This window comes from Mobula birostris, chromosome 2 (assembly GCF_030028105.1).
Source record: "Mobula birostris isolate sMobBir1 chromosome 2, sMobBir1.hap1, whole genome shotgun sequence".
Taxonomy (NCBI): Eukaryota; Metazoa; Chordata; class Chondrichthyes; order Myliobatiformes; family Myliobatidae; genus Mobula; species Mobula birostris.
This window is the reverse complement of record NC_092371.1, coordinates 155,140,548-155,160,145: the sequence shown is the minus strand read 5'-3', so window position 1 is coordinate 155,160,145 and position 19,598 is coordinate 155,140,548. Positions and strand designations below refer to the sequence as shown.

At 39.4% G+C, this 19,598-nt stretch overlaps 1 protein-coding gene across 4 annotated transcripts in view; it reads left to right on the top strand.

The window, feature by feature from the left end:
- smap1 (small ArfGAP 1) overlaps positions 1–19,598 on the top strand; it is a 133,527-nt gene that overhangs the window by 107,052 nt on the left and 6,877 nt on the right. For all 4 annotated transcript variants that reach the window (XM_072250417.1, XM_072250412.1, XM_072250414.1 and 1 more), the window contains 2 exons: positions 5,717–5,888; positions 17,482–17,774. In XM_072250417.1, the coding sequence (XP_072106518.1) occupies positions 5,717–5,888; positions 17,482–17,774 (465 nt within the window). The remainder of the gene's footprint in view (positions 1–5,716; positions 5,889–17,481; positions 17,775–19,598) is intronic.

The window sequence follows — 19,598 nt, the reverse complement described above, 5'->3', positions numbered from 1 at the left end:
CTTAAATTTATAGTTGTTACAGGGTAGCTTTCTAATTTTGAAATGTCAAATTTTGAGTAAATACAATAGTTGTTAGGAGTTTTGGAAGTGAATTGGGCCCAAATTGAGTTTTGATTATTCTAAGAATCCCTTGGGAGTTCTTGGAACATGAATTATTGCTGTTTTTGCTCATTATCTGATGATATTGATGGAAAACTCGGGTACAGATAGCCAATTGATAACTGTGTGGATCACAGATGCATTGAAAGAACAATGTCAGTCACAATTAAATTTAGAAGCCACCTTCATGAAATGCACTCACCAAGATCATGTAGTTTTTTTTAAATAATTACTCTGAATGTGAAGAAGAATGCCTGTTCCTTTCTACAGCACTGATTTTTTAAATAAAAAATATTCCTCCAAATCACAACCTGCTCAAGTGCAAAATGTTTTGATTTTGCATCAGCAATTAGCCATTTCTTATGTAACCCTCAGGCTTGGCCAGCACGTGCTCATCTAGGGAAAGACAACTTCTGGCCCCGCCAAACTAAGAAATCTCATTTGTGTGGATGCTGTGTGATGTGTTGCCCGGTTACAAATCTGCACCGCAAAATATCAGACAGTACACCATATGCAATTAAACAACTGAACTTTATAAATCTTAATCTGAATAAAGAGTTAGTAAAGAAATTAAAAAGTAAAAGGGCCCCTTTTAAGGAAAAGGTCTATTGCGCATCGTTGGAGCTCACTGTTTGTTCATTTGCTCCCATCGACCTCCAAGCGCAGCCAGCCCTCAGACCCTCGCTCCTTAGTCCACTCCATCCAGTGGTCTTCCAACTCTCCATTCGCGTCCTCTCTTTCCATTGCTACCCGGCGAAAGACCACGAAAATCTCGGCTCCCAGACACACAAGAAAGAACAACATTTCTCCCATTGGATAACATGCATTCCAAAGTCCCATTATCTCTAACCATAACACAAACATTGCTGCTACAGAAAAACCATTACATTAGCATGAAACCTTACAGCGTGTTACACTTACATTTGAGTAGCTGTGAGAAACAGCTGGCCTTGCATTATTTTTGTATCATTGCTAAATCTTTGTGAATTTGATTGCATTCATGCTGCTAACTGTCGATTTCTTTCAGATGATTACATAACTCAGTTTATTCATTGAATGTCTCCCCTCGTATCTAAAGCTATGTTCAATATTTACTTCTAAATTGATAGTCTGTCTTTGTAAGTTATTTGGGAAGTTATTCCACTTCAAAACTAAAACTAGGAGAATATTACTACTTTGAATTCAGTTCTGATTGCAGTAGAGTTCAGAAAGAATATTTTGTGTTTTTTTTGACAGCAGCACTTTTTGCTTGTCAGAAATGGCAAACTTCAATTTAAGTCTGAGGATAATCTGAAATAACAACAAATTGTTAGAAGTACACCAGGTCAGGTAGCATCTGTGAAAAGGAAACTATGATTCAGGTAAAAGAACTGTGAATACCTTAGTTTTAAGTTGCAAGAGTGTCCCACCATTCTTCCCCCCTCCCCCCACCCCCAATAATAAAGTGATACAGTGAGGCTTGGACTGTGCAGATAATTCCAGTGTTTATGAAGCAGTGTTGTTAAACTTAATGAAATCAAACAAGTAAATTTGTTGAACGTGAATGCTAGAAATATCCAGCACATTAAGTAAAATGCAAGACTAATTTATAAATGGATAACTTTACAGAACTTGCCCATTCTGATGCAAATAAAAAGCAACACATGAAATTAACGTTAAAATCCAAAGGTTGCAATGTCTCGAGCAACATGCCTGATACTAAATTTTGAAGTATATCATTATATTTTGTCACTTGCAGGATTCTGGGTTGAATACATTTTATTTTTGGATTGGTGCCACTCTGATTTAGTCCTGACAGTGTGGATGTTGCTCTGTACAGCTGATGTATCCTGTTGAATACTGTAGCGATGGTTTAATAGTCCATGTTTCCTGGAGTCACAGAGAACAGATGCTTGATGAATTATTTTTCAGTTTAGTCTGATTTTATTGATTCAGTTGTCAGGAATATTGAACTATTGCAGGGCTTGAGCTGCACACACTGTATTTTTGCATGGATATGAATTTTCTGATGCAAACAACTTTTATTGTAGTTTACAATTCATTTATTTACCGCTTAGTGTTGAAACCAGTCATAAAAGGAAACAAACTGGATAAAGAGGATTAAGAGGTTTTACCATATGCATGGATAAGAAAATGTCTGGATCCATTTCTTTCCAAGGCTCCGTGGAGTGCTCTTTGGTTAGTAAGCTGCCAAAATCCTACTAATGTAGGTCTGAGATAAACAATTAGGAGATGTGTCAGTTTATTCTGTATTATCCAGATCCTTAAAGTTTTTATATCTAGCTCTCCTCTCTATAATGGCATTGACAGTTCTTAGATTTCCCTGTATTTTCTTTAGAAAATAGTTGACATGAGAATGTTTGATAATTAAGGTCAGTTCAGACTGTTGGATTCCTTTGAAAAGATCACACACCCCGCTTTAATGTTTCTTTTGGTGTATTTAAAAATACTAAACTACTATCCACGTTTTTCAAAAACTCAGTCTGCTGCCTGTTTACATGTTAACTCATTTAAAACGAGTGATATAAGGAAAAAAGCCATATTGTGATATCTCTGTAGCAAGACAGAGTAATTATAATTGATATACTCCATGGTCAATTAAACCAGCTGATTGGGCTGCTGTAAATTACTGAGATTGTGTTGAAACACAACGTTCATGAGTAACTGTCCTCCCTATCTGGCAAAAATAGCCTGGTTGTACTGAGAGAAGTTGTTGTTCCTTGCAGTTCATTTTCTCTTGCTCTATAAATTATTATCCCGATAAACCCAAATTAACCATACAACCTATTGTATATAATCCAACTTTGTGGCTGAGATAATTATTGATAGAAATTCTGTTAGAAGTATAGGAAGCTCTAGCTGTGTCACAGAACAACTATAATTGTTGCTTGGGTGTTGAGATTGCTTTAATCAGCTGATGATTTTCGTTTTTAACTGTATTTTTTCACTTAGTTTTAAAATGTAGCAATTCCTTAATCAGACATTGTTGTTTGTTCTTGATTACTTTGCTTATCATTTAGCCACAATAGTCGAATGGTGTGATAGAATATTTAATTATTGAAGTATAGTTATTTCTAACCCAGTTGATTTGAGATTTTTCCAAAGTTGTTGCAGCTGACTGATCCTTGGTTGCTACAATTGTCAGTCATTCCTTTTATGTCTGTACAGTTAGATAAACCTCCTTGACAGCTATACATTTGTACTTTTCAATAACTGAGATGAACATGAATAGCTCATTTTGTCATTAGTTTCCCATTCCATGGTTAACCACATTATCAACCACTGAATTGGATAGCAAAGCTATCTTAGGCTATGTATCATGAGAATTTGAGACATTATCTGGGCAAAAAGCAATTCTTGCAGTGATTTCTTTTCCAGAATTATACTTAAGAGTTGCACTGGATGGAACTGGGCCCTATGGCTTAGATTGTGCATGCTGACCAAATGCTTGCTTGAGTTGGTCCTGGAACAGCACATGATATTCCAGGCACTGTCACACCATTGTCTTGTAGTGCTGTGACGTGATGTCCCAACTCTTGTATTCAGTGCCCATTCAATGAAGGCAAGTGTGAATGCCCTCAAGAAAATTAATCTTAGGGTTGTATATGGTGACGTACTATATACTTTGATAATAAAGCTACTTTGAAATGCATCACTTTGCATTCATCTGAATTAAATTTCACCTGTTACGCTTTTGCCCAGTTTCCCAGTTGGTCTAGATCCTGCTTTAACCATTGCATTTTCATTTGGACTTTGAATCCTGTGAGCCTCACAGAATAAATGTATAGTTGATGCTTAATATGGGAATTGAATGTATCGAAAAAGGTGCTGTGTTCTTGTCACTATTCTTGAGATGCTATCAGGATTCGTATTTGAACCATAAGAATCATGAATTAAATCAATGATTGGATGTAATGTTTATTGTACTCTTGGCAATTTTGGGAATGTTTTATCAGGTACTGTACCCTTGGGAGTTGACATGTTCACTGATGCATTCACTACTTCTGATGAAATTCAGCTCAGGATAACATTCAACTAAAAACATCTCATAATGTGTTATTTAATGACCTATATGTTAAAATAAAATTGCCAAGTACTTTTGTGATTTCTCCAAATCTATTGTACATTGTTTATGGAGGAGTATTTTGAGTTAAAATATTTTTAGAAAATCCTAATAAAATGTGCTACATTCTATCATCCTCCTTTATAACATTTGAGTTCTGAACTCTTTGCACTTGACTGACTGTGGCATAGTGATCAATTTGAATCACAATTTTATCATAAGTTCCCTGTCTATATTCTGTATATGAATGCCCAGTTCCTACTAGTCATTTGCATAGTTTAACATTAGTTAAATCAGGTAAAAATCCAACTACTCTAAATTCTGTGGTTCTTTTTGTGTCGGTGCATGACTTAAATTTTTGCTACTGTGTTCAAAAAGTCATGGAAACAGAAGTAAAATGTTCTGTTTAGAGAAAATGCCAGGTGCATGAACATTAATTTTCCAGTAATCCACGTATAAAGACTATACCATTCTTAGTGTTTTGAATCTCTCATTCTGTCTACAAAAGTGATTATCATATTTGAAAAGTTCTGGTCCCGGAGTGACACACATTAATGCAGTAAGACTTTCTCCCAGAAGGAAGTACAAATTTGTGTAGTGAAATTTCATTAAAGAAAATCCCAATGCATTCTATACCTCAAGGGCAAAAGGATAACTAAGAAGAAGGTGGGGGATAAAGGGAGGAATATGTGCTTGAAAACAGAGGACGTGGTCTAGGTCCTAAATGAATATTTTGGCATTTACCAAGGAATAGGGTGTGGAGAGTGGTGAAATCAGTGTGAAGTGTGTTTGTGCCAGGGCATTTTGACATGTTCATTGTGTCACATTCTTTGTGTCCTCTAAGTATTGCATTCACTTCTGCATATTGAATACAGTATTACATAGAGTATTGCATTCAGTCGGGTTGTTCCATTATAGGAAGAATGTGGAGGGTTTGGAGAAGCTGCAGAAGAGGTTTACCAGTATGCTACCTGGATTAGAGGACATGTGCTAATAAAGAGGGGTTGGACAAATGGCTGGTTTTCTCTGGGATGGCAAAGGCTGAGGGGAGACTTGATAGAAGTTGATAAGATTGTCGGGGGCACAGACAGACAGCCACTATATTTTTCTAGAGCTGAAAAATCTAATATTAGGGGGGCATCCTTAATAGTCCCTAAGGTGAGAAGTTCATAGGAGATGTGCGGGCCAAGTTTTTATTGTACACTGACTGCTGGGTGCCTGGAATGCCAGGAGTGCTACATAAATGCAATAGAGGCATTTGGAAGATTCTTACATTGTCACATGAATGAGCAGAGGAAGGAGGGATATGGATGTTTTATCAGGAGGAGGATTGGTTTGATTAAGCACTTAATTAGTTTAGCACAACATTCTGGGCCAAAGGGCTTGTTCTCATACTGTACTGTTCTATTGCAGAATTGGAAAAATCTCAAAATCCTGAGTTGATTCCTGGAAAATTAATAATTTAGTTGACTGCTCTCCTGCCTTGCAAAATTTTTGGTAAAGGTATATATATCTGTGGATGTTTGAATTCACTACTTTTCACCTTTTCTTCAGCCCACTTCCACTAAACCAACAGGAGCAGCCTCATCTGTAGCAGCAGGAGATCTTGATCTTTTCATTGAACCATCCACGAAAGCAGAAGACTGCAAGAAACCACTGTCCAAAGATTCCATTTTATCATTATATGGTACAGGAGCAATGCAGCAGCAACAACAAGGCACCCCAGGTAAAGGACTGAAAGTCTGGAATACAAAGTTGAAGTCACAGGCAAATGAAAATCTGTATCTGCTTTTTAGATGTACCAAGAATTCCATAATGGAACATTGCTAAAATACATAAAAATTGGAGCATCCTTTCTTTAATGGTTGATATAGTTACAAGCTATTCCTAAGCTAGTGTTCAATGCATTTATTAATTTTCATTGGATATCAAGTGTATAGAAACATAGAAAACCTACAACACAATACAGGCCCTTCAGCCCACAAAGCTGTGCCGAGCATGACCTTACCTTAGAAATTACCTTGGGTTACCCATAGCCCTCTGTTTTTCTAAGCTCCGTGTACCTATCCAGGAGTCTCTTAAAAGACCATATTGTTTCCGCCTACGCCACCGTCGCAGGCAGCCCATTCCATGCACTCACCGCTCTTGAGTTTTTTTTAAAAAAAAACTTACCCCGACATCTTCTCTGAACCTACTTCCAAGCACCTTAAAACTGCGCCCTTTCATGCTAGCCATTTCAGCCCGAGGAAAAAGCCTCTGACTATCCACACGATCAATGCCTCTCATCATCTTATACACTTCTATCAGGTCACCTCTCATCCTCCATCGCTCCAAGGAGAAAAGGCCGAGTTCTGATAAGGTATGCTCCCCAATCCGGGCAACATCCTTGTAAATCTCCTCTGCACCCTTTCTGTAGCTTCCACATCCTTCCTGTAGTGAGGCAACCCGAACTGAGCACAGTACTCCAAGTGGCGTCCGACCAGGGTCCTATATAGCTGCAACATTACCTCTTGGTTCCTAAACTCAATACCACGATTGAAGAAGGCCAATGCACCGTATGCTGCCTTAACCACACAATCAACCTGCGCAGCCGCTTTGAGTGTTCTATGGACACGGACCCCAAGATCCCTCTGATCCTCCACACTGCCAAGAGTCTTAGCATTGATGCTCTATTCTGCCATCATGTTTGACCTGCCAAAATGAACCACCTCACACTTACTTGGGTTGAACGCCATCTGCCACTTCTCAGCCCAGTTTTGCATCCTATCAGTGTCCTGCTGTGACCTCTGACAGCCCTCCACATTATCCACAACATCCCCCAACCTTTGTGTCAACAGCAAATTTACTAACCCATTCCGCCACTTCCTCATCCAGGTCATTTATAAAAATCACGAAGAGAAGGGGTCCCAAAACAGATCCCTGAGGCACACCACTGGTCACCGACCTCTATGCAGAATATGACAGGTCTACAACCACTCTTTGCCTTCTGTGGGCAAGCCAATTCTGGATCCACAAAGCAAGGTCCCTTTGGATCCCATGCCTCCTTACTTTCTCAATAAGCTTTGCATGGGGTACCTTATCAAATGCCTTGCTGAAATCCATATACACTACATCATTTGCTCTACCTTCATCAACGTGTTTATCAATGATACTCACCTCTACTTTCTCTGGCAGCTTGTCCACGTCCCATGAACAAATAAAGAAATTCTAAATGTCAGTAAAGTCACCTTCAAACTTGGGCAGGGAAGAGTTGCTCCCTGCTTTCAACTGAGCCTCTCCTGATCAGAACCAATTTTATTGTCAGAAGAGAAATATTTGATCATACCCACTCATCATGTGTCAGTCATCATTACTTAGTCTCTATATATAAAAAAAATGTACCTCAGGTCCCTTTAAATTGTTTTCCCTCTCACTTAAAAACTGTACCATCTAATTTTCTAATTCCCCATTCTAGGCTATTATTTGTGGCTATTTATTTTACCTCTGCCCCTCATGATTTTGTAAACTTCTTAAAGGCCACCACTCAGCCCCCTGGACTGCATGGAAAAATGCCTTAGCATATCCAAATTCTCCTTGTAACTCAAAGCCTCCAGTCTTGGTAACATCCTTGTAAATATTCTTTGTACCCCTTCCAATGTAATGGTATCCTTCCTATACCAACAGTATACAGTTCTCCATATGTGGCCAACCAACATATTGTACATGTGTGTCTGTTTGAATTGCCCCTTTGGAAGGTTGGTGGTGGGGTGGGGGCAAGTGAGGGCTGCTAATTTACATAATTACTGAGCTGTTTAACCCCTCTTCCCTTCTTTTCCTGACCTTTGCATTACAATTCATTCTTGTTATCTCTATGACAGTCTATGAAACTGCACAGCCTCTACAGATTTGGTACATGTGAACGAGGCAGGAGCTCACAACCAAGTTATACTCGAATGCACAGGCCAGGTTTTAACACTTCTTTCAGGGACTTAAAGCAAGGATGTTCCAGTTCCATAGACTAGTTTTGTTGACTTTTTTGGTTTAGGACAAAATGTAATTCCAATTTCACCACCTAAAATGGGTGAAATTCAATTACCAGACAGATGTTCTTAAAGCTGGAAAGACACTGGGCTCTGACAAGGTCAGGGTAAATTAACTTCAACCAATAAAGGACAAAGTCACACTAAACTGATGACCTATATCAATAGTTATATGCTTTAATTCATATTTACCAAATTTACAACCCTTGGCAAAGTTAATGGGAATGATATCATTGTGGATATCTTGTTAATTTCAACAGTAATAGTCTTCCATGAATGTTCCGAACATAATGTGGGATACTCAATTTTACTTTCATTTTCCTCAGTTCTTCTGCCAGTTCTCCCATTTTCCAGAGGTTTTTTTTTGTTGAAGTATATTTAATGGCTATGACAGCTTGTTCAAGTCGTCAATCTCAGAAACTGTCATCAAAAGAATTGAGGATGAATATTATATTAATTTTGACTGTGCGGTGTCTGGTCCGAGAAGAAGCACTGACTGGTGGGAATCTGGTTACTCTTTTGTCCTTCTAGCTTGTTTATTATCATTGTTCTTCCTGTGGACTGGAATCCCATCATATTTACCTCACACTTACCTGGGTTGAACACCATCTGCCACTTCTCAGACAACAGGAATTCTGCAGATGCTGGAAATTCAAGCAACACACATCAAAGTTGCTGGTGAACGCGGCAGGCCAGGCAGCATCTCTAGGAAGAGGTCCTGACGAAGGGTCTCGGCCTGAAACGTTGACTGTACCTCTTCCTAGAGATGCTGCCTGGCCTGCTGTGTTCACCAGCAACTTTGATGTGTGTTGCCACTTCTCAGCCCAGTTTTGCATCCTATCAATGTCCTGCTGTAACTTCTGACAGCCCTTCACACTATCCACAGCACCCCCAACCTTTGTGTCATCAACACATTTACTCACCCATCCCTCCACTTCCTCATCCAGGTCACTTATAAAAATCACGAAGAGTAGGGGTCCCAGAACAGATCCTTGAGGCACACCGCTGGTCACTGACCTCCATGCAGAATATGACACGTCTACAACCACTCTCTGCCTTCTGTGGGCAAGCCAATTCTGGATCCACAAAGCAAGGTCCCTTTGGATTCCATGTTTCCTTACTTTCTCAATAAGCCTTGCATGGGGTACCTTATCAAATGCCTTGCCAAAATCCATATACGCTGCATCTACGTACTCGTAAAATGCCTTGGGGCTTTCCTGAATCCTGTCTACCTTGGGCATCTCATGGCCCCTTCTGGCTCTCTTAATTTCATTCTTAAGCTCTTTCCTGCTTGCCTTATAGTCTTCTAGATCCCTATCATTACCTAGTTTTTTGAACCTTTCATAAGCTTTCCTCTTCTTCTTGACTAAATTTACAACAGCCTTTACACACCACAGTTCCTGTACCCTACTATCATTTCCCTGTCTCATTGGAACGTACCTCTGCAGAACTCCACGCAAATATCTCTTGGACATTTGCCATATTTCTTGCGTGCATTTCCCTGAGAACATCTGTTCCCAATTCATGTCTCCAGGTTCCTGCCTGATAGCCTCATGTTTCCCCTTACTCCAATTAAACGCTTTCCTAACTTGTCTGTTCCTATCCCTCTCCAATGCTATGGTAAAGCAGATAGAATTGTGATCACCATCTCCAAGGTGCTCTCCCACTGAGAGATCTGACACCTGACCAGGTTCATTTCCCAATACCAGATCAAGTACAGCCTCTCCTCTTGTAGGCTTATCTACATATTGTGTCAAGAAACCTTCCTGAACACACTTAACAAATGCCACCCCATCTAAACCCCTCACCCTAGGGAAATGCCAATCAATATACAGGAAATTAAAATCTCCCACCACAACAACCCTGTTGTTATTACACCTTTCCAGAATCTGTCTCCCTATCTGCTCTTCGATGTCCCTGTTACTTTTGGGTGGTCTATAATAAATACCTAGTAGAGTTATTGACCTTTTCCTTTTCCAAACTTCCACCCACAGAGACTCCATAGATAATCCCTCCATGACTTCCTCCTTTTCTACAGTTGTGACACTATCTCTGATCAACAGTGCCATGCCCCCACCTCTTTTGCCTCTCTCCCTGTCCTTTCTGAAACATTTAAAGCCTGGCACTTAAAGTAACCATTCCTGCCCCTGAGCCATTCAAGTCTCTGTAATGGCCACAGCATCATAGCTCCAAGTACTGATCCTCACTTTAAGCTCATCGGCTTTGTTAATAATTCTGCTAGCATTAAAATAGGCACATCTCAAACTATCGGTCTGAGCGCGTCCCTTCTCTATCACCTGCCTATCCTCCCTGGCACTGTCTACAAGCTTTCTCTACTTGTGAGCCAACCACCTCTTCCTCCATCTCTTCGGTTCAGTTCCCAACCCCCAGCAGTTCTAGTTTAAAACTCTCCCCAATAGCCTTGGCAAACCTCCCCGCCAGGATATTGGTCACCCTGGGATTCAAGTGCAACCTGTCCTTTTTGTACAGGTCATATCTGCCCCAAAAGAAATCCCAATGATCCAGAAATCTGAATCCTTGCCTCCTGCTCCAATACCTCAGCCACGCATTTATCCTCCACCTCATTCTATTCCTATACTCACTGTCCACATGGCATAGGCAGTAATCCCGAGATTACTACCTTTGAGGTCCTGCTTCTCAACTTCCTTTCTAACTCCCTGGTGTCTGTTTTCAGGACCTCCTCCTTTTTCCTACTTATGTCATTGGTACCAATATGTATCACAACTTCTGGCTGTTCTCCTTCCCTCTTCTGGATAGCATGGACACTATCAGGAATGTCCCGGAACCTGGCACCTGGGAGGCAAACTACCATCCGTGTTCCTTTGCTGCATCCACAGAATCTCCTGTCTGACCCGCTAACTATGGAGTCCCCTATCACTGCTGCCACCCTCTTCCTTTCCCTACCCTTCTGAGCCACAGGGCCAGACTCTGTACCAGAGGCGCAGCCACTGTTGCTTTCCCCAGGTAGGTCGTCCCTCCTAGCAGTACTCAAACAGGAGTACTTGTTGTTAAGGGGGACCGCCTCAGAGATACTCTCCCGCATCTGACTCTTGCCCTTCCCTCTCCTGACTATTACTCATTTATCTGTCTCCCAAGGCCCCAGTGTGACTACCTGCCTATAGCGCCTATCTATTACTTCCTCACTCTCCCTGACCAGGTGAAGGTCATTATTATATCATAATGTATGATGATTATTAATAATTAATAATAAACAGTAGTATCTATGGCAAGACCTTGGGATTTTCAAGTCCTGAGGTACTGATTCCAACAGCTGCAATTTTTATCTAGTTAACTAGTTTTCCTCCTCTTCAAATAAATACTTTTAGTTTTAAAATGTTTGTTTTGACATGATCTAAAATTCACATCTTTATCTTTACATATCAATTAAATCATTAATCTGAAGATAGACCTTTATAAAACTTGGCACTGCATAAGTGGCTCTTTCATGTCATTCAGAAGCATCCTTGGATAAGTTAACATCCTGAGAACATGCTTTTATTCCACATTAATGTCCAAACAAATTTATAACCTTCAATTGATATTCCAGTCTTTATCATAACTCAAGTGAAGGTAACCGACATAAAAATATAATATACCTGTGCCTATGAATGCTTTATACTTTATACTTATTGTCACCAAACAATTGATACTAGAATGTACAGTTATGTCTGCCCTTTGAAGTTTAATTGAAGGAAGACAGATTTTGTTTTCTACTATTGATTTATGTCAGTTGAATGTTTCTTGAAAGTCTTAATACTCCTTTTTTAATACCCACTATCCTCTAGCACAAATTTACCAAGCAGTTATATCTTTATCAATAGTTGATACCATTTGATTAATTCTTTCTTTCCACATGACATTAATAGTGTCCCTTGAAGAAAAAAAATACTATTTTCTGATGTATGTTACTTGTGCAAAGTTATTCATTATCATTTAAAGTCAACCAATGGACACAGGGAAATTAAGCATTAATTTTTCTTTTAGGTCAACATTCTAATCCATTGAAGCTGCCCTGCTCATTGATGAACATATGTTTATTTTGTTTTAAGCAGTATTGGACTAAGCAGTTTGATGTTTTCAAAGGTACATCCTGGATCACCTTTGAACTTTCTATTGAAAGACTGGTTCTTTATCATGACAGTAGGAGAGTGAAGCACTTGTGAAATCCACTTCTGGAGCCCTACTGAATGCTGACACATTTCCCTAGCACCGCCGCCCCCCCAAAGCATTGAATATCTTCATTGTATTATCCGAGTGGATAATAAGTCAAATGCCTTGTTCACTCTGAAGGTGTGTGAAAGGTTCTGGACCTCTTCATCTTGAAAATGCCTGATGCCAGCAAGTTAGCACTTAGTGGTCTCTGTGTATAGCCACAAAGAAATAAAACTGATATCTTACTTTCTCTTTCTATGTAGAATAATTATAATCCATTCTTAGACTTGAAATATGGAAAGCATTGGTCATTTGATTGAAAAGCTGTTAGTTTTCGATCTGTTTTAGTAGTAATTCCCTCATTAAGCAGAACATGGTTGGGTGGAATGTTTTCTAGGAGGTCCAGCTCAGGAATATTCAGTTCAAAATAATATTAATTTCTTAATTGGTAAGAACATGTTTCTATTCTTATTTCAAAGATGGATCTCTACATTGACTGTCAGATCAGTGCTGTATATTTTGTTTCCAGATATTTGTCAATCTGCAAGACCTTTGAATCTGGTGCGAATTTTATGTCTAGGGCAGTGATCTTGGGTGGATCCAGTAGTATTTGAAGTACAGTCGGCCCTCCTTATCCGTGAGTTCCGCATGCGCGAATTCAACCAACCGAAGCGAATCGAGAAAACCCGGAAGTGCTCTTCCAGCACTTGTTATTCGAGCATGTACAGACTTTTTTTTCTTATCATTACTGTATTCCCTAAACAATGCAGTATAACAACTATTTTACATGGCATTTACATTGTATTAGGTATTATAAGTAATCTAGAGATGATTTAAAGTATACGGGAGGGGTGTGCGTGGGTTATTGTGGATCAAGATCGGGAAAAAAAAACAGATATTCTCTTAATAAGTAAGTCGGAACAGGTACATCTGATGTTATTTAGCGTCAGTTAGTCAAACGTTTGTCTTAGTATACAGTATATATTTTACCTCTCTATGCATATAAAACACTTATGAAACGTATGTTTCAGCACCGGGTCGGGAACGGAAGTTCCCGAGTTCGATCCAGTGACAGACCACTCCCGAGCGCACTCTCCATCTCTGCCGGGTTAATGTTGAGGATTAGAACCCCAAAACCACTGCGTTGCTTAGTAATAATTGTAGCTTTCATCGGGGCAGGGCCCTTTCTCACTTTATCCCTTAAAATTGTTCCGATCGTTGACCGACTGTAGCCTAACACTTTTCCAATGACCAATGGCGTTTCAGCTCTTTCTGATCACTTTATTATTTCCACTTTATTTTCAATCGTGATCGTGATTATTTTCGAGAACAGAAACACTGCGGATTCAGAGCTCCTCCACCGGGTCCTAATGTCCACCGCACTGAAACAGGTTAAATAAAGTCCAGGGTTCTGCTGGGTCCTAAGGTCCACTGCATTAAGACAGGTTGAATAAGGGACTTGAGCATCCATGTTTTTTGGTATCCACGTGGGGTCCCGGAACCAATCCCCCGTGGATAAGGAGGGCCGACTGTTAACATTGAAATGTGTGGCTTCTCCTGAGGTATGATCTCAGCACACCATAATGATCAACCAGTCCCCACAAGGACCTATACATAATTTCATTGGTATTGGTAAGAACACCACTGTAGCCTAAATCATGTTGTTAGTATGGTGATGGCTTAAGCTTGTCATCTTGTTTCTACTCAAGCTAAGTTTCAGTGTTCCCTTTTGCATCCAAAAGGTAAAATAATTTTACTGTCTTTAATTATAGTAATTAACTTTTCCAGCTATTTGGAAGTGACAGGAAATTAATTATGAGCATAAGAGAAAAGGGCGCTTGGTCCTATTATGGAAATCTATCACAAGTGTAGCATAAAAATAAGATCCTGTGTCTACATAGTGAGGTCAAATTATAGCTTTGGTAGATTAACAAAACCCTCCACAATGATGCAACTGTACTGTACATAAGTGATTGTGTGGGTAAAAGAAATTACTCTCTAGCTTTCATTTAGGTCCCTTTTTGCAATTTTATTAAACCTGAAATTTGATGGTCTTGTGTTCTTTGTTTGATTTTAATACCTAATGGAATTATTTTGTTTACATTAGTAATGTTCCTTTCCATGCAGCAGTTTAAAACTCTCAAGATCTTGCAATTTCAATTAGCTTTGACTTGTGTATGTTCTTGTACAGCATTAACTCCCCGCTGGAGGTTAAAAAGAACTTAAACTGATATTTAGTGTAGAGTGTTATGCTTCAGCTAAGAGAGTTGCAATGAAATATGAATCTGAGCTTAAGTGGCTGCATTTATTGCAATCAAAGAAAATTTTAAGTGTAAGTTATGAAGGGTAGCCTGCTGACACTACCTGTTTGTTATCATCCTGTATTTTTAAAAAGCAGTGTGTTTAGCAGGTACAGTACTTAGGCAAATTAAAACTAATGTACACTTTTATCAAGTGTCATAATATTTTTTGCTGGAAGTCGCTGATGGTCCAGGTTCTGATCCATACCAACCTATGTGGGCTGTGGTTGCATTGGAAAATCAGTTTAAAAGTAATGGGTGGATTTCTGAGGAGCTACACTTTGTCTTTAACTATGATGAGCTAATTCATCTTGTTCAGAACTGAATCAGAAAATATGGGCTTCACTTCAAATCTAATAAGCAGAAAAATTATTTCAGTGAGTCGTCGGGGGGGAAAATGAAATCTTGGAATGAATAGTATTTTCAGCATTTCCTATTTTGTTATGTTTTCTGAATGAAAAGAGGAAAGAACATTAAATTTGAGACATTATTAAAGTTAGTGATATCAAACAACTTTGTACCAATTTTTCCCAAAGCTTTGTGGTTTCCTTAACTTCATTTGTGTCTGGTACAAATTGCTATTCACTGACTTCCTTGGCACTACTCTATAGAATGGTGATTTGTTACCCTGTTTTTGTTCCTGGAGTCTGAACACTTGCAGCAACCCAGTATTACCCCAGTTCTTCACAAAAATATATAGGCATCCACCATGGCAGTGTGCTGCTGTGCCAGGAACCTGGTGTTGCTGCAGCACTGAAATGGTGATTTCATCGCCAAAAGTAATATGTAAGGTCTGTCTGTGGGATCTGGTACTGGACAGGTGAGATATGTAGGGGCCTCGGGGTTGAATCTCTGATGACATAGTGAATGCAGACATAGCTAAAACACATCCTGTCACTGAACTAGTTCTTTTTTTTTTATGTGCTCTTGTTTTCTCTCAGAGCTGTCACTCTGTAATAATTTATTTGTAATAATTTATTTGTTTAATGTACTTCTGAGGCTTTTTATTAAGGTTACTAAGTGAATGACTGCTAAGTATACTTAAAATGACTGAAAATGGTCCATCTCAACAGACCTGGCTTTTTCATTTTAGTGAGGGCCCAATGTGCTTGAATTTGGATCATTCAATTTATCCCACACTGTGGGAGAGAAGTACATATTTGTCATGTTGCATAAGTGCGTGTGTGTGTGTTTGTTTGTGTGAGATGTATATAAATTCTGTGCCATGTCCAAAGATGATTGGGTTTCCCATAGTTATAGTATGTAAATGAACCTGTAATTGATGTTACTCGGATTCTGACCCTCAGTGAAGGAAGAACAGCTGACATGAATTTACAATGGTACATGACCTGTAGGGGAGTTTCAAGCTTGTGGCCTTGCCATCATATTGTTTATTTTTGGCTGCTCAAAGGAGTTCAAATTTCAGAGTAAATTTATTATCAAAGTACATATGTATGTCGTTGTATACTACCCTGAGATTCATTTTCTTGTAGGCAAACCCAATAGATACATAATAGATTAATATCCGTAATAGAATCAATGAAAGGTCATACCAACATGGGTGTTCAACCAATGTGGAAAAGACAGAAACTATGGAAATACAAAAAGAAAGAAATAATAGCAAATAAGCAATAAACATTGAGAACATTGGATGAAGAGTTTTGAAAGTGAGTCCATAGGTTGTGGGAACATTTTGAAAACAAAGGAGCCGGTTGTGGATTACAGAAGGAATGGAGACAGGCTAACCCCTATTGATATCAATGGATCTGGTGTTGAGAGGGTTAACAGATTTAAGTTCTTCGGCATCCCCATCACCAAGAACCTCACATGGTCTGTACAAACGAGCTGTGTGGTGATAAAGATACAACAGCACCTCTTTTACCTCAGAAGGTTGAGAAAGTTTGGTATGGGCCCCCAAATCCTAAGAACTTTTATAAGGGCACAACTGAGAGCATCCTGACTGGCTGCATCACTGTCTGGTATGGGAACTGAACCTCCCTTAATCACAGGATTCTGCAGAGTGGTGCAGACAGTCCAGCGCATCTGTAGTTGTGAACTTCCCATGATTCAGGACATTTACAAAGACAGGTGTGAGAAAAGGGCCTGATGGATCACTGGGGACCTGAGTCACCCCAACCACAATCTATTCCAGCTACTACCATCCGGGAAACGGTACCGCAGCATAAAAGCCAGGACCGACAGGCTCCGGGACAGCTTCTTCTATCAGGCCTTCAGACTGATTAACTCATGTTGATTTGAATGTATTTCTGTGTTACATTGACTGTTCTATTTATTATAAATTACTATGCACATTTAGATGGAGATGGAACGTAAAGATTTTTACTGCTCATGTATGTGAAGGATGTAAGATATAAAGTTGATTCAATGAAGTGAAGTTGAGTAAACTCTTTGCTTTAAGAGCCTGATGGTTGTGGGGAAATTATTCCTGAACCTGTGGGTGTGAGCCCTGAGGCTCCTGTACCACCTTCCTGATGGCAGCAGCAAGAAGGGAGCATGTCCCTGGGTGGTTGGGGTCCCTGATGATGGATGCTGCTTTCCTGCAACAACATTTCATGTAGATATGCTCAATGGTGGGGAGGGCTTTTCCCATGATGGACTGGGCCGTATCCACTACTTTTACATGTTAGCAAATTTATCTAAGATGAAAAGTACCTACTACTTTATACACTATGTATTAGGGCATATTGAAAGGCATATAAATTAATCCTGTCCTCTCTAAAATATTATGCACTTTATTCATTTAGTATTTGTTTACACTGTTTGGTTGCACAACCAAGTTTTTAGTATACATTTTTATTCTCTACAGCTGCTGTGTTTATGGCACCTCCTCCAATGCCATTTGTCTCGCACTCTGCGACTAGCTATCCTAATTTTCCAAGCCTTGGAGCCCCCTTGACTGCTCCCACAGGCATGATGGGGAACATGATGGGACAGCCAGCAGGAATGGTGGTTGGGATTGGAATGCCCAATGGATTCATGGGTAATGCCCAAGCTGGTGTCATCAGAGCTCCAGAGAATATGGTGGGTCCTCAAGGAGGAGTGCTCGGAAACTCGTATGGGGTACAACCAAGTCAACCACCACAGTGGAACCTCAATCAGGTCAGTGAAGTCTAGTTCTTATTTAGTAGAAATGTAAAATTGCCATCTAGACTTATCTGTGCTGCTCCTTCACTATGACAAATATAGCTGATTATTAATATGTGTTTTCTATGCTTTTTAGTTGAGGTTCACTGTTACTCTATCATGCAGGTACTTGCCTGTGGAATGATATTAATCATTGTCATGGAATAGCTTAAAGCATTTCATCTCTTTGTTAGTTATCTAATTCACCCACTGCAGAATTTTCTGCAATGGGCTTGCGCTTTATAAACACCATGGGAGTTGTATTGAAAAATAAAAATGGCTGGTCTGCTAACTGCAGCCCATATCAAAAGGAAAAAAAAAACAAGTTTTGAGAATTAGGATTTTAATTTCTATTAAATCATCTTCACTGTCTGGTATTCTATATCAGGTCCAGGCAGAGATTTGAGATATACTGTGAAAATAGAAGGCTCAATCTCCAGGGTTTTTAACCACGAGGAGTGATTTGAAACAATGAAAAGGAAGGTTTACAAGTTAAATTTTTAAAATGTTCTTTATGCTTAGAGTATATCTAATTAGTTAGGAGGAAAACATGATTATTTGACACGTTATTTGAATATCTTGAGCTATCAGCCTATATAGAACTGACATGGGTAGTATCTCTTCATTCAAATGTTTAAGACCCTAGATACTGCCGTAAGAAAATTTATTGCAAAAAGATGGAATCTAATGGTGCATGGTGCTCTACAAAAAGTCAGTGTTTTATTCTTTGTTAGGAAGCTTATTTTCTATGCCCAGCCAAGCACAACATGACTATTAACACATCCCACCTGTTACCGTCTCTGGGTTGCTGAATGTATTGGGAACACTAATGCCTTGATCCTGAAGTGCACACTGCTCCACTTACAATGAAAATTTAGATCCATTAATCCTGTTTGGCTGTTCATGTATTTTAAAATACTTTTAACAAATCTCTTCAATCTGCTTTTTGCAGGTGACCCCTATGTTACAGGCACTCAGATTGGAAAATTAGGTCTTGCAGAATTTACTCAAAAATGACTACCCCCAAAATTTCAAGATGTCGAATAAAATTGATTCCCACACAATTAATTTAAACGTATATAAGTGTAAGGTTTTTTTCAAGCTTACATTTCCTGACACATGGTTGAGAGACAGAATAAATCAGTGGTGTGTAACAGTGGGGCAGACTCAATGGGCTAAATGACCTAATTCTGCTCCTATGTCTTATGGTTGTATGTGAAACAGAAAGCGCCACCAACCCCTGGCAATGTGGTGGTCACCTATATTAAGTTTCAAAACACTTTCTCCCTACTGTGCACAAGTGTCTGTTTTTCTTCGCAGAGGGCAATGTTCAAAGTTTTCTCAACAATGTCAAGCAGGTTTTGTGAAATACCAGCTCTTTCTGAAATTAGTCCAACTTTACACTCATGGGTCAAGTTGTGTCCACATAATCTTTCTTGACATCAATCCTGGTTGTCTAATTTTTGCCTGAGTCTGCTAAAATTATTTTTCTTTGTGGTGTTTCATGTATTTAGTACCAAGCACAATTAGGCCACAATCATGTTTAAATTTAAAAAAAAAACATAACAACTTTAATGTTACACACATCAAAGTTACTGGTGAACGCAGCAGGTCAGGCAGCATCTCTAGGAAGAGGTACAGTGGATGTTTCAGGCCGAGACCCTTCGTCAGGACTAACTGAAGGAAGAGCTAGTAAGAGATTTGAAAGGGGGAGGGGGAGATCCAAAATGATAGGAGAGGACAGGAGGGGGAGGGATGGAGCCAAGAGCTGGACCGGAGATGTGTTTAAATTTAGCTCTT